At 56.2% G+C, this 22801-nt stretch overlaps 2 protein-coding genes across 3 annotated transcripts in view; both read left to right on the plus strand.

The window, feature by feature from the left end:
• Positions 1–15039, plus strand: part of CPEB1 (cytoplasmic polyadenylation element binding protein 1) — a 46002-nt gene extending 30963 nt beyond the window's left edge. Inside the window, exons 4-12 of one of the 2 annotated variants that reach the window (XM_037053536.1) lie at positions 2153–2379; positions 4181–4433; positions 6332–6445; positions 6637–6741; positions 7595–7731; positions 10136–10334; positions 11547–11641; positions 12137–12217; positions 13549–15039. In XM_037053536.1, coding sequence (XP_036909431.1) covers positions 2153–2379; positions 4181–4433; positions 6332–6445; positions 6637–6741; positions 7595–7731; positions 10136–10334; positions 11547–11641; positions 12137–12217; positions 13549–13659 — 1322 coding nt within the window. In that variant the 3' untranslated portion in view covers positions 13660–15039. The remainder of the gene's footprint in view (positions 1–2152; positions 2380–4180; positions 4434–6331; positions 6446–6636; positions 6742–7594; positions 7732–10135; positions 10335–11546; positions 11642–12136; positions 12218–13548) is intronic. The other variant, XM_037053537.1, reaches the window with a different exon arrangement.
• Positions 15040–17755: 2716 nt separating this feature from the next.
• Positions 17756–20805, plus strand: RPS17 (ribosomal protein S17). Its single transcript, XM_037053538.1, has 5 exons — positions 17756–17849; positions 18134–18285; positions 18828–18933; positions 19479–19544; positions 20682–20805. Exons 1-5 carry the CDS (start codon positions 17847–17849, stop codon positions 20760–20762), a joined length of 408 nt encoding a protein of 135 aa, XP_036909433.1. The 5' UTR covers positions 17756–17846; the 3' UTR covers positions 20763–20805.
• The last annotated feature ends 1996 nt before the right edge of the window (positions 20806–22801 follow it).

The following is a 22801-nucleotide window of genomic DNA, read 5'->3' on the forward strand; positions in this document are numbered from 1 at the left end:
AAGGCTTGGGATTTTCTACATCAGTGCTTCTCAAACTTTCTACGTGCACACAGGTCTCCCGGGGATCTGTGACAACACAGGTTCTGACTGAGCAGGTCTGGGGTGGGGCCCGCGGTGCATCTTTAATGCGTTCCCACAGTAGCCCCAGAAAAGTGATCAGACCTGGACGATGGTGTTCCCAAGGCACAGACCTCAGGGAGGTGAGGGAGCTTGTCTGTAGATGACGATCAAGGACGTGAAGGCGCGTGGATGTAGAATATGGGTATTTAAAAAAACAAGATGCTAATGAAGAAGGTGCAAAGCTTGGAATCGTAAAGAATCGGTCCCCCCTCTGTCACTCACTAGTGGTTCCTCACACAAACGCTTGTTCTTTGAGCCGTGGGCTCCCTTTGTTAAGATGGGGTGATGAGACCCCCTTGTTAGGACTTCGTGAAGATTATTTACCAGGAGTGCTTCTGACAGTGCCTGGCACATTCTGGGTGTGCAGCTCACGGAAGCACTTGGCACAGGGCAGGAGCGTGACTGAGCGTGGTGCACAGGAGAGCCCACGACTCACCGTGCACTGCGAGCAGGCAAGGACGCGGAGGTCATTGGCGGCCAGCGTGGGCCGTCCTGCCTTTTCCTCTTTGGGCAGGGCTATTATTAGCCTGGAAGATGTGGTGGAGATCATCCCTCGCTTTAACACAGGAGTCTGACAAAGCCTCAAGATTTCTGTGTGGACATGACAAAAATAAATAAAAATTGCAGGTGATTTGATGGATTTGTGGCTGGTAGAACAGCTGTCCCAGGAGAGAGAACACAAATCGGTGACTGAGAAAAGCAGTCCACGGTGGCACCCATATTGCTTTTTGACCTTTTCAGATGCACTTTTTTTTTCAACCTTGCATGAAGGTGTAGCTCCAGCCTTTACCGATCGTCTGCAAGCCCTTTGGGCCGCTCCTGAGGGTGGGTGTGCCTGTTGCTTTATGGTGGGTTCCCCTGCATGACTCTGGGAGACTTAGCACGCTGTCCTTTACTTTGTCCGTCTCTGAGTGCTCCTCCAGTCCCTCAGGATGCCTCTTTGTCTGTGGGGGCGTCCCCCGCCAGTCCTCCTCCTCCGAAAGGCTCAGTGTACGCTCTCGTGTATTTGTTTCAGCCTCAAGCCCCATGATCGCTGTGGGCTCCTTCATGCCCATGTGGGTGGCCTGCCCAGTGGCTCAGACTCTACACAGCCCCCTTCAGCCCCCTGAGGTCACGCACCCTGGGTCTTCCTCCCGTCCGCCCCCTACACTCCTCCTGCAGCCAGCAGCCCCCGGGAATGGCTGGTTTTCCATTTGCTTCTGGTCTGTTGTCACTCCACCTTTCACTGGCAACACACGGCCCGTCCTTCGCCTGTCCTGGGCTCCACTTCCCTCTTTCTTGGTGTCGCACGTGCACATGTTGCCTGTGTGCCGAGTGCCCCCCCGGTTGTGTGGCAACGTTCCACCATGGAGTGTGGATCTTGCTCCCACCCTGTGTTCTCTACACCGTAACAGAGCGGAGACATGCAGGGTTCCCCTGAGCACAAGGTCCACGGAGGGGGTCAGGCCGAGGCTTCATCCCAGGTTTGTCTGAAGCCAGAGTGGCTCTGGCTTCTGCCTCCCTCCCGAAGGATCGAGGTTTGGGGTGCATTGCTTAAAGGGGCTCTCAGAGGCGTGTGCATACTGTGCCCAGACTTTGGGGGTGCGGCACGAAGTCCTCTGCGTTAGCTATGTAGGGTGAGAACAGTGGTGGTTCTCATGGACACACTTGCCGGCAGGGAGGAGGGCATGTGGTCTGTGCCCAAGGTGTCTCCAATGGCACCGTGGGCGTGTCTCTCCAGATGTTCATAGCAGCCGTGACTGGGTCCCTGATGGCACTGACCCTGAAGCCCAGGTGGCAGAGAGCAGGAGACTTGTTCCTTCCATTACAGCAGGTCCTCTGGTCGGTCTTCAGACAGGTGTCCTGTAACTGCCTCTCATGGCCCCAGGTGGCTGGTGTTGGTACCAGGTGTGCATCTGTGCATTGTACATGAACTGTGGTCCTGGGGTGCGTTCAGTGGCCGTCGTGTTGGTGGCTGTGGGAGGAGAGGGAAGGCTGTGGACTGGGAAGAAATGAGAGGGGTCATGAGCCTTCCTTTTTCTCTTCTTCCTAGTACTGAGCATGCTCCACAACCCACTGGGCAATGTCCTGGGGAAGTCCCCCTTGGGCTTCCTGCCGCTGGACCCCCTGGGAGCTGACGTGGTGGACAAGTTCCCAGCACCCTCAGTCAGGAGCTCCCGCCTGGACACTCGGCCCATCCTGGACTCCCGCTCCAGCAGCCCCTCTGACTCAGACACCAGCGGCTTCAGCTCTGGATCAGACCATCTTTCCGACTTGATTGTATGTAGCTTGTCGGGGGTGAGCCGTGGGCGCGTGTCCCCTCGAACACGGGCTGGGAGGGCGGAGGCCACCGTGGGCACAGGCAGAGCTTTTCATCTCAACAGAACAGTGTGCGTTGTGTGCCCATGAGCAGGGAGGACGGTTTCCAAGTTCCTCCAGGAGCTGTTGCTGGCTGACCGTTGTTCTAGAGTGGACAGGGGAGCCCTCCAGTGCGCTGTTTCCTGACCGATCCGGGGCTTTCTTGCGTCTTTAAGCAGTGTCGTTCATGGATGTTTATGTGTGAGAGATCACATTTCTGAGTGATGGTTCTAAAAACCCCACATCTGCCCACAAGGTAGCATGCCCCGGGGGTCACCTTGTTTTACAGACTGACACAGGGCCCTTCACCAGCAAAGGGACGTTGTCTTGCTTTCTTGCCAGACTCGCTTTGTCGTGGTGGGTCTGGAAACAGACCCATGGGATCTGCACGCCGCGCCTGTCATTCGCAGGCCAGGATTTCAGGCTAGATCTGACTGAGTCTGGCTCCCGAGTCCCTTCCCCTGGCCCACGGCAGCTCTCAGCCGGAGGCCACTGTGGATCTGTGAGATGCTGCCTCAGAGTTAATCTGCACACACACTCCTTACTCACAGCCCTGTGTGCCTGTGGCACCCCTGCTGGGTGGAGCTGTTGAGTGGGCTAGAGCAGGTGCGGAACGGGGGCTACCAGGAGAAGGCGTGTGGGGACGGCTGTGAGAAACCGTCCTTCTCCTCCCCGGCCCCCTGAGAGGACTGTTCTGTGACTGAAGGGCTTCTCCTCCTGCCCTCTTCTCCTCCATACCCAGGACTGGCAGCCTTGGTGGTGGTGACAGTGTCCTGATCTTGGCACGACCCATAGCACCCGCCTCGTCCCTGTCAGCTGACACAGGGCGAGAGCAGGCACCAGCCTTCCCCCCTCCCCTGGCTCAGGCCGCTTCCACAGCGGTCCCCAGGAGCAGGCACTCGCTTCTCAGGGCCACAGTGCCCTCCTCGGGAGCGGAGTGAGACAAGTGCTCCTGCTTCTGTCACATGCGAGGGGGCTCAGTCCTGGCAGTGGGCCTCGAGAAGCTTTCCTGTTTCGGGATTCTGTTTAAAGAGCTTTCTCAGATGACCTCACCCCAAGGGTGAGCGGGTGAAGGGGTGTGGGCAGGCGGCTCACAGGAGAGGAGCCAGAGGCTGTATTTGAACTTTTGTTCTGTTGAACAGTTGTTCTACGTCGGGGTTTTGTGTGTGGTTTTGGTTTTTTTTTTGGATAATGGGATATCATCTTACCCACTGAATCAGTACAGTTGAAAGCCTGGGCGCAAGGCCGTAGTGAAACCTCTGACACGGTTCTGATAGAGCCTCTCCCACCCCCCACCCCCACCCCCCATACACACACATAGAGATCATTTTGACATTCCAGACCTAGGAATCCGACCAAAGAAAACACAAAATGTGAAGAAGCTACATTTTAAAGTGTTTATAATCCTGGAAACTCAGCGGGTGTCTCAATGTTTAGCGATAGAGGAATAGTTCGGGGAAATGCAGCTTGTTCCCAAAATAGATGATCATAAATTAATTAACAATGTTATGAAGACTGTCGGGCAAAGTGGGAAAAAGAAGTGTTAACTCGGGGAGAAAAGCCTCTGTTTAAATTGTAGCAGGACAAGTAACTTTAAAAACGCTTGGGAGGGAAGTCTGAAGGAGAATACGTCAAGTGCGTGATGGTATTTTTCATGGTGTGATCGTCGCTGTTCCCACACCACTGCCCTGTAAAACTGGCGTCTCCCTTTTTCCTCCCCTAGTCAAGCCTCCGCATCTCGCCCCCACTGCCCTTCCTGTCTCTGACGGGGGGCGGCCCCAGAGAGTCTTTAAAGATGGGGGTTGGGTCCCGGATGGACCAAGAGCAAGCCGCTCTCGGGGCAGTCACCCCTTCCCCAACCAGCACATCCAAGAGATGGCCAGGGGCTTCGGTGTGGCCATCCTGGGACCTCCTGGAAGCTCCCAAAGACCCCTTCAGCATCGAGAGAGAGGCCAGGCTGCACCGGCAGGCTGCAGGTGAGTGGGCGGTGGGCCGGCCTGGGGTGCCAGGCCGCCTTCTGGGGGCAGGGTGAGCAGCCTTGGGTCACGGAGGCGCGGGCTGTCTGGGAAGAGGATGGGGTTTTGTGGCGAGGTCTCTGGGTCTGCGAAGCCGCTCTGTTCTGTGACATGAGTGCTAATGGGGACAAAGCCAGGGTTCTGTGAGGCAACCAGAGCCGCAGGAGGTGGAAACCCTGGGGCATAGGGCTGTGCCCCTGAGGGTTGGATCCGTCTCACTTGGGCTCCTGTGTGTGTGGCTGTCCCTTTTTTTGTTCTCTCACGGATGCACGGGCGTCTTCAAGAGAAATCCTGAACGTGACGCTTAGAGTTCTGTCTGCCTTCCCCCTCTGGCTCAGGGACATGCCAGGCACACCCCTGCTGGAGCTTCCTCCCCGAGGCTTTCTGTCCAGTAGATCCAGGGTGCACCCCGGTGGGCGACCCCTAAGGGAAGGGATGTGCCCCGGTGTCCTGGTCTCCCAGACCCCTGAGTTCTGTCATTCACATGATCTCCAGATTTGCTGTTCGTCGTACACCAGTGATTGGAAGTCAGTGAGCTATGCAGTCACCGTTTACTCAGACTTCCAGGGGCACCCCCGGCCGTGGTTTTGGGTGCTGAGCTGGTGCCCAGGTCGGTGCTGAGTGTCTCTGTCCCACAGTGTCCAGAGCTGGGCCTGATCTCCCCCTCCCCCGAGAGCACGGTGGCCCTGTTCGCCTAACGGCTTTGGCCGCCGTCTCTGCATTTTCTCCAGTACCACTGTTTTCCTGTGTGGTGACATGACCACGGCTTTGGACAAGGTCATCACCCTGACTTCTGTTTCTGTTCACAAAGCATTGCTGACAGTGCCTGGTTTCCCACCCTAGCAGCACACTGGGCCCAGGCCGCTCCCTGAGCGGTCTCTGTGTTGTCGCCCTGAGTGACAAGGACGGTTGTTTCCATGGCCCCCACCCCAGTGCTGAAGGCGGGAGCATGGTGGGCAAGGCCTGCCCCTCCCCACACGGTCAGTCTCCGGTCTGCAACAGCACAGACCAAGTGGGGACAGGACGAAGGACTGACAGAAGGCTGAATTGGTCACCAAGAACAGAGAGGCCTCTAGAAATGGTCAGGGCCAAACAGGGTAGCGGGTCCACTCCGTACAGCAGGCAGGGTTGCTTAACAGGGTGTTCGAGTCAGAGTCAGAACCACCTCGAGGTGGGTCCCGGCCAACCTGTCTTTGGTGGCAAGAGGATGCTGAGGGGTTCAGGGGGACCCCTTATCATACGGAGGGGCCAGTGCTGCCTTGACACCACGCGGATGGCTCTGGGACAGTGGGGCGCAGCCTTGACGTGGGGACATTGGTGACACTCCTGTGGGGCTGCTCCTGGTGGGTTTCACTGGCACTGTGCTAACTTCTGTGAATGAGGAGTGTAGGGCAGAGACAGGGAAAGTAGAGTCAGGTGTTCTTGTTTCGACATTGGGAGATAATGCCCTTTTGGACCAGTTGGCCTTTGGGATATGGTAGACGAAATCGTTCTGTTTATGTTCCAATCACTTTAAACCAATTGGTATTCTAAGTAATGACTAGATATCACTGCTTTGTGGTTAAAGAACTGGTTGTATGTTGGAAGATGCTTTCTTGGGGACTGTTTGAGCTCTACATGTCTCTCAGCGTTTGTGGAGGGAGAATCAGTGAATCAGTGAATGAGGGTTATCAGGCTGGGGCGGGGGGGGGGGGGGGGTGGGTAAGTCTCCCTGCCTCTCAGAATGGTCGTGGGTGTTCTCCCCGCAGCCAGCTACGGCCGTGGCCTGTCCAGTTCTTCCCAGACAACTTCACTGGAGAAGTGACTGCCTTTGCTGATTTTCTGGCTGCCGCCTCTCTCTCTTCCTCTTTTCACCACAGCCGTGAATGAAGCTACCTGTACCTGGAGTGGTCAGCTTCCTCCCCGGAACTACAAGAACCCCATCTACTCTTGCAAAGTGTTCCTAGGGGGCGTTCCTTGGGATATTACGGAAGGTGAGCTGCCTGGGCCCTCCCGCTTCCATCGTTGCGGGGGAGGGGGGGCATGTCTTTCAGGAGCGTGGTGCGTGGGCTGGAGGCCGGGCTGAGCCGCTGCCTGAGTTGCTGCACTTCTAGACTCCAGGCTGCTGGGCCGTCCTGGGGTGGGCGTGCCACAGCGTCCACCGTTCTTGTGCATCTCTCTGCAGCTGGATTGATTAACACTTTCCGTGTCTTCGGCTCTTTGAGTGTGGAGTGGCCTGGTAAGGATGGCAAGCACCCGCGGTGCCCTCCCAAAGGTAATGTGCCTAAAGGTAATGCAGACATGGTAGGAGCTTTTTGCTTCCCCCTCGCACCTGACTGCACGGAGGTGTCACCACTGCATGCCGGACCGTGGTTTAGGCACTCGGCGCACGCAGATCTCGGTCCCCACCCTGGCACGTCCCTCTGTCTCTCCCGAGCTAACAGTCTGTCTGTCCCAAACTTACCTGCAGTTGGAGGTCCCCCGACACCCCTGCGTGAAACTCCCTCATGTACTCCCCCCCGCAAACCCAAACCCAGTGGCTTTTTTCCTCTCGAAACGAGGCGTTTGGAAAGCTTTTCTTCGCTCGCCTTTCCTGCCCAGTTGCACTGTCCCCCGACCTAGTTCGGAGGTCCCTTTGGGGTTGGCAGGGACGCGGACCGAGCGTCTGACTCCTCAGTGGTCGGAAATGAGGTCCCTTCCCTGTAGAAAGGAGCGGGTGCTATTTTCACCCTGCACCAACTCCGCTAGGAATGCACCGAGGAACCGGACCAGTGGTCTAAGTAGGCTTTTAGAGCAGAGCTCCCCACACCCCCCAGGGGGCCCACAGACCTGCCCTCCCTCTGGGCGGGAAGCCTGGCTTGCCCGACCTGCACGGCGTCCTGCGTGGAGAGCCATGGGCTCTGACGGGTCCGTGTTTTGCCAGTCCCTTCCCCACCCGGCTGGGAGATGGATGGTCTCCCTCCCCTGGCCTGGGCGGTGGGAAGAGCACAGGCTCCATTTGGCAACGCTCCTCAGGAGTGGGACCGGACCGCCTTTTACACACGAGGTCGCTTCTCTTGGGAGACCCTCCCAGCCGCAGAACTGAGGCTGAGGAGGAGCCACCCGAGGGGTTCTAATGCCTTTCCTCCTTTCGTTGGAAACAGGCTACGTGTATCTGGTCTTCGAGCAGGAGAAGTCTGTCCGCGCTCTGCTGCAGGCCTGCTCTCATGACCCGCTGAGCCCGGACGGCCTGAGTGAATACTATTTCAAGATGGCCAGCCGAAGGATGCGCTGCAAGGAGGTGAGTTAGCGCCGAGTCCTCTCTGGGCTGGGGCAGCTGACCTGCGAGGTCACGCCTTCCTCGGGGTGGGCGGCCTCGCCGGCCCCAGGTGAGAGTTGCTGCTGAGGCGAGAAGGCTGCTCCTCCTGCCTCACAGCAAATATAACAGAAACATTCTTGATCACATTAACAACCAGAGAACAACCACTCTTTGGGTCGTAATGGTGTGTGCGCTCCTGCCCGAGGAAGTCGCTATCTCACAGCCAGCTTCCCGTCTGGGCGGGGCACACTCTGTGCCCTCCTGCCCTGTGGGTGCTGCCCCCTCCCAGTCAGGCTTCGCTAGCTCTGTGGTTCTCCCCATGTGCAATCTTGCTCCTCCCGCCTCTCCTGCTGGCGGCCTGCACGCCCCTTGTACCCCAGGTCTCCCGCCTACCTTCCCCACCTGGGACCTCACAGCACGTTCCTGGGCTCCTTCCCGACGTACTGGGTCTGTCTGGGTGGAGCTAGAGGACCTCCTCTTCCGTGCCACGCTGCCCACGGGGCTCCAGGGGACAGCGTTAGAGCAACGGGTTTTAAAGGACGTCCCTGGGCCCTGAGCTCCAGACGCCCTCAGGTTGTGAGGGCCCACGTCCCTTAACGGAAGTCGTTCAGTTCAGTTAGGCACCGGTGTTCCTTCACCGTTCTGGTTCTAGAGCACGTCACTTGCGTGACATCAGGCTAGACACCTGACGTCGCTGAAACCTCATTTCCTCACCTAGAAACAGGGAGTCGACAGGCACGTTTTAGTAAAAAGATGGAAACTGTTCCCAGGGCTCATAGGGAAGGGACCGGTGAGTAGGTGTGACACCACCACAGTGAATACGTGAGTCACAACCCATACAACATGCCCCACGACACCTGGGTGCATAGTGACGTGGCCTCGGAGGCTCGCCAGCCGTAACCAAGGCACCGGGAGGCTGCGTGTCGGAGGTGTGGGAGGCACTTTACCATCATTTTGCTGTGAACCCGAAACCACTCTCAAAAATAAAGTCTGTTAAAATCTGTAGATGCCCAGGCTGGTATAGCTCAGTGGATTGAGTGCAGGCTGTGAACCAAAGGGTCGCTGGTTCGATTCCCGCTTAGGGCACGTGCCTGGGTTACAGGCCAGGTCCCCAGTAGGGGGCGCAGGAGGGACAACCACACACTGATGTTTCTCTCCCTCCCTTCCCCTCTCTCCAAAAACAAACAAAATCTTTTAAAAAATCTTTAGAGTAAGGGGCAGGGGTAAAATGTCTGTTTTATTGAGACAGTCACATCAGAATTAAATAATCCATGTGACAGAGCTGGTTCTTTCTTACCTGGGTGTTTCCTGGTATTGGTTCCCATTTTGTCACAGTAATGGGCCAGGTTCACCCTTTTCTGTTTAGTGTGAGAAAAAGCTTGCAAAGCCTGGTGACTCTTGGGGCGTGGACCACATGGGTGATACTTCCTTTGAGAGTGGGAAGAACAAAATGGGCCTTTTCATCTCCTGGTGAAATTGGCTTTTTGGTCGCTTCTGCTGGGCTCTCTCACCCCAGGGTCTTCTGGGCCTAGAATGCGTCAGTCCTGATTCTTCTAGGCACCCACCCCCCTCCTCCGCCTCCAGGGCCCAGGGTGAGATTTTGGTCCTGGCTGTTCTATACCCAGCACCCTGGCCTCTGCCATCTTCCCCTCCTGTCCTCTGAACGACTGTTTCTGCCTTCTTGCTGGTTTCTTTATTTATGAAGAAACGAAAAATATGTCATTTTCTGCTTTGAGGCATTTCTTTTTTTTTAGACCTTTACACATCAGTCTGCTAAAATACTGGTTACCTGTCAGTGCACTTCACCGTGGCCCTGTCTGCCTGGCCGGCCAGACTGCGTTCTGGGCTCGGGGTTCAGAGGCAGAGGGCTGGTCAGCGCCTGCCCAGGGTCACACGGCTCCGGGAGCCTCCTTGGCCGGCTGCCTGCCTCCGGTCATTCCCACTGGCCCTGAGGCCTGGTGCCAGTGACCATCTCAGATCCCTTCAGCGCCCACCCTCTACCTTCCACCTCCTGTCCTTCAGTTTCCCTGGCAGTCCTTCCCGTCCTGGGGACTCTGCCCTGTGCCCTGTTTCTCAGAGTCCTGGGTGCTTCGCTGGCACCACACGGTTGAAAGTTCTGACTCGGTGCTGGGATCCTGGGTGGGATGGCTCGGTGCTGTCCTGCTTGCCCTCCAGGGGGAGGGGCTTCTGTTGGGCCCCTCTGTGTCCACCCGGAAACACACGGACTCAGTGCAAGTCACTCCCCCAGGTGGTGCTGAGGGTGGCCCGTGTGCTGGGGCAACAAGCCCTCCTCGCTGGCCACCCAGGCCTCGGCAGCCCCGCTCCGCACCCGCAGGAGCCTGTGTCTGCGCGCCCGCCAGGTGACACGCCTCTGGGCGGTTTGCAGGTACAAGTGATCCCTTGGGTCTTGGCTGACAGCAACTTTGTCCGGAGCCCGTCTCAGAGACTCGACCCCAGCAGGACAGTGTTTGTGGGCGCTCTGCACGGGATGCTCAACGCGGAGGCCCTGGCAGCCATCCTGAACGACCTATTTGGTGGGGTGGTTTACGCCGGGATTGACACAGATAAGCACAAGTATCCCATTGGTGAGTGTCCCACTTCTGTGTGGGGAGGCTCGGTGGCCCCTGGGAGGTAGCCCAGGACTGTGGTACATCCCCACGGGGCGGAGAGGGAGGCTGACCCAGGTCTGCAGACGGACGTGCACCAGCAGCTCAGTGTCTCTCTGTAGGTAAGCCACGGGTATCGCCCCTCTGCACCCACCCTCCCCCACCTGCCCTGACAGGGAAGACACACAGAGGTCGGAGACCTAGCGGGTGAAACGAGACGGGAACTTGGGTGGGAAGCGCAGAGCCAAACCGTCTGGGACAGACAACAGGTCATATTTCGTTACGAGGCTGGGACTTTTCTGAACTTGCCTGGCAGTTTCTATTAAGAGTTCTTGAGAGGTGTCTTTTGTGTAAGGTCCGGCTGAAGGAGAGCCCTGGGTGACTCAGGCAGCAGTGCAGCCACCCTCTGCCACCCCAGCGTAGGGCAGGGGGCAGCGGACTGAGTCAGCTCCTGGGTCAGCTCCCTGGACGCTGCAGGATGATCTCAGGGGCAGGCTCTGGAGGTGGGGCGGAGCCGGAGCCTTCTGATCGACCTTTGGCACACCCTCCCAGACGCCTGCCTGCCTGCCCCCTCTGAGTCTAGTCTGGGAGCCAGGAGGAGCCGTGTACGCACGGGAGCGGCGCAGCAGACTGGGAACGGGCAGAGGCGGCCCTAGTGCCCGGGGCTCTCCCGGCTCCCTGCCAGGTCTCTGAGGACCTCAGAGGAGGGTTTGGCTGCCGGGCCACCTTCCGAGAGAAGTCCTCTCTGCCTCTTGGTTTCCAGTCTAAGTCTTTTCATCTCACCTCTGTGTCTGCCCACCCCAGAGGACTCTCCTCCCTCCCCATTTCTGTCAGCAAACTCTTTCCCCCCCCACTCTCCTGGGTTCATGCCATCATGGTCTGTCACCGTGTCACCTGACGTGGTAGCCACCAGCCGCATATGGCTACTGAGCACTTGAAATGTAGCCAGTGCCCCATGTTGAAATGGTAAGATTTGGGATATTGGGGTCAAATAAAATAAATTACTAAACTTTAATTCCACCACGTGTTTGCCTACTTAAACATGGCTCCTAGAAAACTTGAAATTGCGTAAGTTGCCCCCGTTATATATCTGAGGGACTTCACTGGTGTGGGACCAGGGTTTCCTGCGAGCCGACCAGGACCGTTGCGGAGAGTCCCGAAGGCACACTCGTTCTGTTGTTCCTACTCCAGGGTCGGGTCGCGTGACTTTCAATAACCAGCGCAGTTACTTGAAAGCTGTGAGCGCTGCTTTTGTGGAGATCAAAACCACCAAGTTCACCAAGAAGGTGAGGGGCAGGTCTCTGCTTCTCCCGCCCGCCCGCCCCCCCTTACTACCCTGGGCAGTTCTGAGACGGGGGTGTGCCCCAGGCAGGGAGCCAAGCCCCAGGGACCCACGGGGGTCAGGTCAGGGAAAGGGGTGAGCCTGGTGTCGGTACCTCCGGAGAAGCCCTCTCCGCCTTCTGTGGCCGTGGTATAGTTGGGTGGGCATTGCTAGGTAGCCTGACGTCCTTCCCCTGGTCTGTGTCCTCCTAACACGCATCTGTCGCTGGGTGGAAGTGTGTGGGGTCCAGTGTGCCGGGAAGTCCAGGCAGGAACGAATGCATGCGGTCGCCCAGCTGCAGAGGCCGCCAGCTGGGCCCTCCGTGGTGTGTTCGTCTGTCCTCTCCGCCCGCCCTTCTCCCCAGGCGCCTTTAACACAGGAAGCGCCCTGCCTCACACAGAGGGCCCACTGGCCTCCCAGTGGGGAGAGCCACTTCCTTCTCCTGTTTGGCTCTGTGCAGGTTCAGATCGACCCCTACCTGGAGGATTCTCTCTGCCACATCTGCAGCTCTCAGCCTGGCCCTTTCTTCTGCCGAGATCAGGTGAGTCCCCTAGACATTTGAGGTGTCCAGGAACTCCCCCCACCCTTGAATAAAAGTAGTCACGCCACGTTCGCCACACAGAGTGTTGGCCTTCTCAGGTCCCTGGTGGTCCGCTCAGCACACAGGAAGAGGAAGTACTGGTGGTCGGGTCAGGGGCACACTTCAGTAGCCCAACCCGCAGCTCTCGGGAATGCTCGCTGAGTTGTCCTGGTACTTGGGCCTCCCCTCGTGCGGGATGTTGGCAGGCCGTGCCGTGCACTTGCTGACCCATCAGTGGCTGCAGAGGATGACAGGGGCCCGAGTGGGTGTGGTCAGCAGTACCTGCAGGCCAAGCAGTATTGTTCAAATTCTGAGACCTTCTAGGCCGATTTCCCCCACTCAGTTACCCCGTCTTTACTTCTGAACCTCTTGGCCTGTTTCGATCTCCCCAACCGGGGCTTTGTACCCCCAGTTGTGGTAAACAGGCAGGAAGCAGCATGGGCAGCTTTTGGTCAAATGTTTCTGGGCGATGGTGCACAGATCCGGGGCCGGGGCCCGGGGTTCAGCAGAGACGCTCCCCGTGCTGTGATGTGCGTACGCACCACTCAAGGATCTTGTTTAAGTGCAACTTGTGTCTCCGTGGGTTTGGAGTGGGGCCTGAGACCCCGTTTTTCTGACAAGGTTCCAGGTCACGCCAGTGTTGCTGGTCTGTGATGGGGCAGCGTGGGGGCCCAGCGGTCCATCCACACCTGGCTTTCACAGTGGTGCTGTCTGTCGCCCAGTTTGCAGACTCTGGGTAGTCAGTGGGTAAACTGAGGCTGCAAAGGGCGGGTGTGCAGTGCGTTTGGGTTGCTGGGTCAGGCCTGGGGCCGAGCATCTCTGATCAGCCTCCATGGCAGGCTTTGGGCGTCAGATCTTTCACAGATGATGCCCGTTTTCAGGTGATTGCTCAGAGGTCAGGGGCTTGCCAGAGGTCACATAGCCCAGAGCACAAAGTGGGCCGGGGACCGAGGGGCATACCCTTGCCTGTCCTCACTTAAGGTGAAGCGGAAGGCACGTCGTCTGCATTAGGCTCTGACGTCCTTGCACAGGGGCAGCCTGCGATGCAGCCGCTGTAGGCGAGGGAAGGGCGGGGGCTAGAGCGGGCAAGGGGAGCGGCACGGGCTCTGCACACAGTCCAGGGGAGCCCAGCATGTGTGATGAAGTCAGCACCTGCAGGAACACGGACCATAGGTTTGTGGGTCAGTCAGGCCTGTGCCGGGGTGAGAGGGACCTGGGAGCCCCTCTCTCACAGGCCGGGCTGGCCGTGCTGACACAGGAGAGCCCTGTCCCCCCCTTCCTTCCCACGCCAGGTGTGCTTCAAGTACTTCTGCCGGAGCTGCTGGCACTGGCGGCACAGCACGGAGGGCCTGCGCCACCACAGCCCCCTGATGCGGAACCAGAAGAGCCGGGATTCCAGCTAGAGGAGCCGGCCTCTCGCCGTGGCCTGTGGTGCCCGAGCGCCGCAGCTGGCAGGTCAGGCAGCAACCTGCACCACCCGGCCACCGGTGACCAGGGAGCTGGCTTCCCGGGGACAAGGGAAGACTGTAGTCACCTTTGCACTTGCTGAGTCTGTCTTTGTTTCTGCACTAATTAATGCACAATGAGTTTTGTCGGGTTTGTTTTCAGGGGCTGGGGCAGGGCAAGGACCCTCTGGCTCGCCCTCCAAGCGACTCTGTAGTTTTCCCAGATTTTTAGTTCCTCATTTTGCCGATGAAAAGCAAAAAAAGAACTACGTGTCCAGAAGGTACTGACACGATGCCTACATCTAGGTTTATTTATTAAAAGCGCTTTTTTTACATTCCTTGCAATACTGATGGTGGTGATGCGCAGGTCTCGCTGGTTTCATTCTTGCAGTTGCCATACAGTGCCTTTCCATTTATTTAACCCCCACCTGAACGGCATAAACTGAGTGTTCAGCTGGTGTTTTTTACTGTAAACAACAAGGAGACTTTGCTCTTCATTTAAACCAAAATCATATTTCATATTTTATGCTCGAGGGTTTTTACCGGTTCCTTTTTACACTCCTTAAGATAGTTTTTAAGTCATTTGGAACAAGAGATTTTTTTTTCCTTTCCTGGCAGCTTTTAACATTATAGCAAATTTGTGTCTGGGGGACTGCTGGTCACTGTTTCTCACAGTTGCGAATGAAGAAAAAAAATTTGCAACCAAGAAAAAAAAATGTTTTTGAGTTGCATACTGGACCAGGTACATGGTGTTAGAGCAGCTGCTATATATATAAGTTTCAGTGGTTTATTACACCTTAAGTTGCACTTATTTGGGGGGGAGGGTTGATAGAAGTTTTTAATCACAAAGTCACAGGACTCCTTTCTTTTGTAACTGAGCTAAAATAAGGGCTGCTTTTCGGTGGGGGCAGACGGAGGCTCACAGGAGCCCTTTCTCTCAGAGGGGACGAGAACTCCTCCCTTGTTTCTTCGATTTGAGAATTGTATGGAGCAACAGTTGCAGTGGACGGAAATGCTACTGGAATTTGAAAACTTGACTTTTTGTTTTCCCTTTTTTTTATTTTGTTTTGTTTTGTATTTGAAATCTACTTGCCCCTCTTTGGGAAGCTGTGTGCCAAAGAACCAGTGTCATAACCCCCCTCCCCGCTGAGCTGACGTTGCACCGTTGCATATCCCAGCTACTCTGTGGGTTTTGTGAAGCTGTGTGTGAAGTCTCTACCTCATTGTAGTACATGCAGGCAAGACTGCACTCTCCTGCAGATGTGTGGAGTAAGCTGTGGTGTATTTTTTGTTTGTTTTTGTTTTTTTTTTGGCACATAATAAACACGTTGCAGCAGAGTTCTCTTCTTGTCTCTGTGTCTGAGGGGTGGGCACTGGGGAGCAGTGGGGTCGTAAGTAAGACTCCAGAGTGAAAACTCGAATTTCCTTGGGTTTCCTGCGATGAGATTCCAGCCCAGGTGGGTGGTAGGACCCTGTGGGAGACTTGCCCCTGTAGGTACTTCTTGGTCACTTCCATGGTCAAGTGCACCTTGGAGATGCCTCTCTGGCAGGTGGGTACCACTAGTCCAAGTGTAGAAAGCCCTCACTTAGGCTTTTTGGGGGCTGCTCCTCTCAGTCCCAGACCCAGCTCGGAGGCGCTGGGGTCCAGCTGGTCCGACGTCAGGCAAGCCGCTTGTCTGGTTTTTCCTGTGAGGTTCCAGCCTCTTCTCCAAGCTTCCTGTCCTCAAGGGCTCACCAGGCGACCCACTTCTCTTGGCGGGGGGGGGGGGGGGGGGGGGGGGGGGGNTGGGGGGGGGGGGGGGGGGGGCGCGGCTGGGGAGGTAGTCGTTCGTGGTACTTTCACTACTCTCCAGAGAGCCCTGTCGCCAGCCCTTGTCCTCTCGGGCTCCCTGGATTGGTGAGAGGGCCTGCTGATTTTGTCAGGTAGGTTGTGCCTGGAACATCTGCCGTACTGATCCTTCGGAGGAGTGCGTTTTAGGCTGAGGTGCCTGGGACCCTCATGCTGAAGGGCCTTCCTGTGACTGGTGCAGCAACTCAGGGGTGAGGGAGGGCCGGGGACCGGGGGTCCCTCAGCCAAGGAGAGACCTCACCTTTCACTGGAGGCCTGGCTGGTGGAGGCTTGGTTTGACCTTTGCTGGTAACTTAAGTAGCCACTTAAGTGGCTACCGAAGGAGCGCCTGCCCTCCCTTTTGGTCTCTTCTTCCCTACGCTGTAGAGGGGCTTCCTGTCCCTCAGCCTTCATTTACCTTCAGTCCAGAGTGACAGGACTGACTGAGGTGATGAGTAGGGACACTGACAGATGCGGCACAGCCCTGTGCCCCTTAACTCACCCAACCTGGCCAGCCCAGCCTTCCCTTGAGTTGGGGGAGGGCCTGGGACTAGGAGAGTTGGGGGGAGGGGGCAGGGTACTCCGTAGGCTAATGAGGCCCTCAAAGGTGGCCAGGGCTGCTAGCTGAATAGGGCCTAATTTTAGGATGGGTGCATGACAGGAACAGCCTTAAGGCAGAAAGTGCCCCAATGGTTGGGAGCTTTGCAGGTGTTCTGGGCCCTTGGTTTAATTGAAGGGCGTGCCTTGTACTGAGCACACTGTTCAGGTGAGTAGCTTAACCAAGTGGCCCTTGCTGTCATGGAGCTCAGCCGGATAAGAAAACAGTCACTGTGACAAGTGCCGTATTTGCCCATGGATAACGCGCACGTTTTTGCCCGTTTTTTAGGGTAAAAAAGGGTGTGCAATTATACGTGGGTAGTACGTGAAATACCTTGTATCTGCTCTTGTATTTTGTAATTATTCGTTACATAAAATTTCTTGTACTGTAATGTTCAAATTTGCTAAAATTCCTTTATNCCTCAAAGGTGGCCAGGGCTGCTAGCTGAATAGGGCCTAATTTTAGGATGGGTGCATGACAGGAACAGCCTTAAGGCAGAAAGTGCCCCAATGGTTGGGAGCTTTGCAGGTGTTCTGGGCCCTTGGTTTAATTGAAGGGCGTGCCTTGTACTGAGCACACTGTTCAGGTGAGTAGCTTAACCAAGTGGCCCTTGCTGTCATGGAGCTCAGCCGGATAAGAAAACAGTCACTGTGACAAGTGCCGTATTTGCCCATAGATAACGCGCACGTTTTTGCCCGTTTTTTAGGGTAAAAAAGGGTGTGCAATTATACGTGGGTAGTATGTGAAATACCTTGTATCTGCTCTTGTATTTTGTAATTATTCGTTACATAAAATTTCTTGTACTGTAATGTTCAAAATTGCTAAAATTCCTTTATAATAAAAACACAAATACTTAAATACAAATAAATAAAAATGGAATTAAATAAAAATGAAAGCTTTTTTTTTCCTGGAAGTTTGGGCCAAAAAGGTGGGTGTGCACCCCGGCTGGTGTAGCTCAGTGGATTGAGCATGGGCCTGCGAACCTCACGATCGAGGTTCGATTCCCAGTCAGGGCACATGCCTGGGTTGCAGGCCAGTTCCCAGCAGGGGACTCACAAGAAGCAACCATACATTGATATTTCCTCCTCTCCTTCCCTTCCCCTCTAAAGATAAAATCTTTTTTTTTTAAAAAAGTGGGTGTGCATTATACACGGGAGTGCATTTTACAGCGCAGAACACAGTACTAGAGAGATGCAGACATAAAAGGGTAGCGATGCTTTAGAAATTGGACAGAAAGCCCCTCGTGTAGGCTGGGGAGAAGTGAGATAAACCTCTCCCGGTTGTACCTGGGGTTTCACCAAGCTAACAGGATAAACATCTGACCGCGGACTGGGTGGGAGACATCTACTCCCTCACCTTTCCATTGCCACCAAATGGCCTTCCCAAGGACTGACGCATTCTCCTTCCCTCGCTCTGGCATATGAGGAAGAGATGCACCCCTAGGGGCCTGGACACATCCAACAGGAGGCTCTGGTCACACACAACCCAGGCACTAGAGAAAGCACCGGGATACGCTAGGGGGCGGGGTCTGTAAACGGGAGCCCCGCCCCTCGTGGTGGTGGCGGCTGCCTGCACTTCCGCCCCGCTCCACCAGGGGTCGCTGCCACGCTCCCGCGTAGGCTCCGCAGGTCCCGGCCAAGGCGGAAGCGGCTATCTAGCCTGAGCTTTATAGGCCTCCTTTGTACTTCCTGTTTCCTCTTTTACCAGGGACCCGTCAAGATGGTAGGTTCTTTGACCTGGATCTGTTGTTTCTCGCAATCGACTTCCATCTGCCTCTTTCCGCTGCCTGCAGCCCGCAAGGAGGGACACCGGGCCCTGTCAGGCCAGAGACTCTGCGGGCCGCTGGCTTCCGCGTTGTTCCTCGCGCTCCAGCACCGCCCAGCCGGCTCTTTCCTCTCCGGGGCTCGACCCCAGCCCACAGACCCTGATGTGGTCGGGACGTGACGCCACCCTCTCCCCAGGAGGGGTGTCCTGGCTGGCAATGACCCTGTCTTCTCCACCCGCAGGGCCGCGTTCGCACCAAGACCGTGAAGAAGGCGGCCCGGGTCATCATCGAGAAGTACTACACGCGCCTGGGCAATGACTTCCACACCAACAAGCGCGTGTGCGAGGAGATCGCCATTATCCCCAGCAAGAAGCTCCGAAACAAGATAGCGGGGTGAGTGGAGTGGGACGCCGAGGCCCGGGGCTGCCCTGGGTCTGTCCTTCCCGAAGTGGGGCTGGACCCGGGGCAGGGATTATGCCCTAGGGGTTTCGCGAGCTCAAGTCTCCCCGATGGCCCCGGGGTTTTGCAAGGTTCCTTGTGGGGACCGTCACCTCTGGCCGGGACACCTGAGCCACGGTCAGACCCCCGGAAGACTCTGCATATATGTATATGCATTATTCTTATTGGAGTCTTCCATTACCATTATCCCTCCCACCTTCCCAGAAGACTTAGTGCTAAGAGCGATAAATTGGGACTGGGAGGAGAGAAGCCGACACCTGGGAAGGATCTAATGGCTTTGACAGAATTGGGAGAGCGGGTGTGATAGGCGTGTTTAGGCGGCGGAGCGGTGTTTGGTCCAGAGTCGCAGCTCCTTAGGATGACGAATCCTCTCCCTTCTCATTGTGGGAAAAACTAAAACTGCCGCTTGTCTGCCCGGACGTCTTGTGCCCCCGCGCCTGTTCTCAGTGTTTTTCTTGGGCGTTTGAACCCTGCAGCTATGTCACGCATCTGATGAAGCGGATTCAGAGAGGCCCGGTGAGAGGCATCTCCATCAAACTGCAGGAGGAGGAGAGAGAGCGGAGGGATAACTACGTTCCCGAGGTGAGCTGTCTGGGCCTCGGCCCGGGCCTCCGGCTCCTCCCGGGAAAGGGGCCCTGCCAGGTGCCTGGTTTCTAAAGGCACCGCAGCTGAGTTGGAGAAGGAGGTCCTTGATCCGTATACCCTTATCCAGCTGCAGGCGCCCACAGCCTGCCTGCCTGTTAGTCTCCCCTCCGCCCTGTTGGGGCCATTCCAGTCCATTCGGGTTTCCACATGGCCAGCTACCCCTTCATGAGGTTTTCCTCGTCATGCCTTCTGGTTTTATTATGTTGCGTCGCCCCAAGTGTTCCTAAGTTATAACGTGGTCTTTGGGTTTTTAAGTACCAGTAATAAGATAATGAGGGCATACAAGGTAAAAGGAGAAGAACCGATCTTTGGGGGCCACACTTTGGGGCCTGTGGTCCATGAGCTGACTGCTTCCCTTGTGGGATCCATCTTGGCTCCTTCACGAGCGCCCCCTCTTACTTGAGAATGCCGGGGAAGGAAGGGGCGGGGCAGGTGAGAGACAACTCGTGGATTGATGTTTGCCGCGTTCCTGTTCCTTCCAGGTCTCAGCCCTGGATCAGGAGATCATTGAGGTTGACCCTGACACCAAGGAAATGCTGAAGCTCCTGGTGAGTGAGACCCCGAGTAGGACTTCCCAGGGGCTTTCTCCCACCTGTAGTAGTAACACTGGGTGTTCTTCTGAGTGTTTTCCATGCACAGTTCTCTCATCCTCAGTTCTGTGGCTGGGTCCTCACATTTGCCCTCGTGGTCGTGGCCCTGGTCCTCTTTTTTATTCTGCGGGCTTTGCCTCGGGGACTTCATTCCCTCTTTGAGTGCTGACCACCCACCTGAGGTGCAGTGTCATCGCCAGGCACTTGCTACCAGGCACCACTCAGTGTCATTCTCCCGAGAACAGGGCCATGTGTGTCTCTTCTGTGGCTTCTCTTCACACTTTTCCAAGTGTGGTGAACGCAGCACGAGCTTCAGAGTCCAGTTAGGCAGTTGATGATTTAGAGCAACTTCACGCTTCGTTTTCTATCATCATGAACTGCTTAAGACATTCACAAAGACAGCAGACAGGATGAACTCCCATGTCCCCACCACCCAGCTTCAGAACAGGAACTCCAGTTAGAGCACCCTATGAAGGCAGCCTTCTAGTTTCAACTGTAAAGATTGGCTGTTGAGGATAAAATGGAGAGTTGTTTCAGGTATCTGGTGGGCCCTCGCGTTCTTTGCCCCACTCAGACTGAGCTTGCGTCAGGGCCCGGGCCCGGCAGGGCAGGGCCCGGCCTGTCCTCCGACCTCACACACGGGTGGGTCCCTCACACGTTGATGGCCCAGGGCCTGCCATTTGTGAGCCAGCCTCCAAGGCTGGTCCTGGAAAGGCAGCGGCTCCTCGTGGGCCCTGGTGCGGTGATTCTCAGAGGGAGAGGTACTCCCACCCTGGGGCATGTTTTGGTTGTCACAGCTCGGGGACCCGTAGTGGACACTGACAGACAGGCCAGGGGTGCTGCTAAGCGTCCCACAGTGCACAGAACAGCAGTCTAACAGCTTATTGTTGAAATGCAGGGCCCTTGAGATCTGAGTAGGTACCCTGTGAGTTTTTTATTCTGAGGTGGGGAGGAGAAGGCCCTTTGTTGGGTTTCTTAGGGTCCCAGCAACTTGACCCCTAATTGGTGGGTGCCCAGCATGGCCCGGGGGTGAGCCTGGAGCTCTGACCACAGATCTCGCTGGTGCAGCCCACTGAACCCACTTTGTTGTTTCAGGACTTCGGCAGTCTGTCGAACCTGCAGGTCACTCAGCCTACAGTCGGGATGAATTTCAAAACACCACGTGGAGCTGTTTGAATCTTTCTACTGTAATATTATCAATAAACCATCGACAACTTTGCCTGTGTCGTCTGTGGGGTCGGGGGCGATGGAGCAAAGGGAAGGGGTTCTTTCTCGGGGACGGGCGAGCTCACCAGCTGGACTCTGGGTGGGTGGCTCTGAGCTTAGGACCTGCTGAGGCTGTGGGTCAACTGCAAGTGTGGGCCGGGCCGGTGCCTCTTGCTGAGTCGTGGGGGAAGGAGTCGTTCACTTGCGTTTTGCACGCCTGTCTGCATTTTACTGCGGGTGCTGATCTGGGTGTGGGTGCACCAGGCTTATGTGGTGCTTCATGTGGTCTCTGCCAGGAAGTGGCAGAACCCAGGTGAGTTTGGCTGTCCGCTGATGGCGGTCTGTTCTGTCAGATGCCACATTCTAAAAATGTTTTGTGATTTCAAAGTTGGAGAGAAGTTGCAGGAACAGTCCAAAGGAGCTTCTGGGTGTTCTATCTATAGTTACCAATTGTTTACATTTTGCCCCAAATGCTTTACTGTATATTCTCTCTACACACATTTTTCTTTTTCTGATTCTCAATGGTTCAGAAAATGTGTAGACACACAGAAATGTGCCTTTTGGCCTGAGTATTTATTTCAGTGTCTTTTACAGAAGCGCAGAATCAAAATCAGGGAATTTAACATTCAGTGCGGTGTAGTCCGTAATTAAGATCCAGATTTCACGTCCCTTTAGCTTTGTTCCTATGTCTCTTGTCAAATTACCGAGTACTGGCCGACTTCGGAGAATGCCTTTCAATAGAGGTTTGATCTTCTCAATTATATTTCATGGAGCTCTTTCTGTAGGGGCGTTACAGAAAGGAACCGTTAACAGTTGTGTAGAAAGAAGCCTGCCCTCTCCCCCTTCGGTTTTCGGTGGCAGGTGAGGCAAAGTTCCGCCTTCTCTGGGCGAGAGCCAGGTTAACCAAACCACCAGCGAGGGCGCGCGCTGTGCTGGTAGCCACAGCCCCCGCTAGGGGGCGGTGTGGCCGCACAATCAGCGGCTTACCTGCGGGGCCCGGCGCTCTGGGAGCGTCAGGTGCGACCGGGACGGACTGCAACGGGTACTGAGACCCAGAAGGGCCTGCGCCGCACGGAGAACCTGTTTAGGCGCGGGCTGGGGACCCCACCGCCGGCGTCGGTCCTCATCCGCGCAGCCGGGCCCAGCTCGTGAACTTCCGGTGGAGCAGGTTAAGACCCCGCCTCCGGGGGCTGGAGCGCGGGTCCGGGCGGTGAGTGGGCGGGGTCGGTGCACGTGTGGGCGGGGCTCTCCGCGTACTCACTCCAGGGGCCTGGAGGCCGCAGAGGGGGCGGGAGGGGGCAGAGGGGGAGGGCACCATTGAAAGGAAGTACCCCCTTCTGCAGCCTCCCCGCTCCCGTCCATCCGTCTGTTCTTCCAGCTCCCCGTGCACACACCTCTGCACCCCGCCTTCCCTGTCTCCCCGGCGGCCTGGGTCCCTCTGATGCACCTGCCTCTCCGTCGACGTGACCAGCTGTCTGTTTATCCGCTTGTCTTTTCCTCGCTCTGTTCCCTTCCGTCGATCACGCGCTGTCTGCGCGTCTTTACCGACCCACCGTCCTGTCCATCTTCTGCTGAACACGATCCTACTGGTTGTAAATTTGCTTCTTCAGAAATTTTTGTAAATTACAGTTGACATTCAGTATTATTTTATGTCTGTCTCACTGGTGCGGCATGGTGGGTGGACATTCATATAGTTTCCGGAGTCCAGTACCCACCTGGCACCACACACAGTTACGTAATTCGTTTTTCGTATTATTGAACTATTCTCACGAAATGTAGTTTGTTAAAGCGTGCATGCACGGCATGCACACACACAGAGCTCTGGCCTCAGTTGTGAACACCCAGAGAAGCAGAACAGGTTTTACCAAAACGACTCCATCAAGCTGGAACTGGCGCCACTCAGGTTGGAGCAGGGAAACCAGCTCTCGGTGACCGCAGAGGTCCAGAGCGCAGTGCAGCCGAGCTCCTGCTGGACCCTCTGGACCAGGAGGCGCTGCAGGTTGCGGAGC

Source organism: Sturnira hondurensis, unplaced genomic scaffold (assembly GCF_014824575.4).
Source record: "Sturnira hondurensis isolate 20B ecotype Veracruz unplaced genomic scaffold, ASM1482457v3 Scaffold0007865, whole genome shotgun sequence".
Classification (NCBI taxonomy): domain Eukaryota; kingdom Metazoa; phylum Chordata; class Mammalia; order Chiroptera; family Phyllostomidae; genus Sturnira; species Sturnira hondurensis.

What these genes read in the sequence shown, in the direction of transcription:
- RPS17 (XM_037053538.1), top strand. An exon ending in CTCCGAAACAAGATAGCGGG is followed by an intron (nt 18,286 to 18,827) that starts GTGAGTGGAGTG and finishes TGAACCCTGCAG; the next exon opens with CTATGTCACGCATCTGATGA. An exon ending in GGGATAACTACGTTCCCGAG is followed by an intron (nt 18,934 to 19,478) that starts GTGAGCTGTCTG and finishes TGTTCCTTCCAG; the next exon opens with GTCTCAGCCCTGGATCAGGA.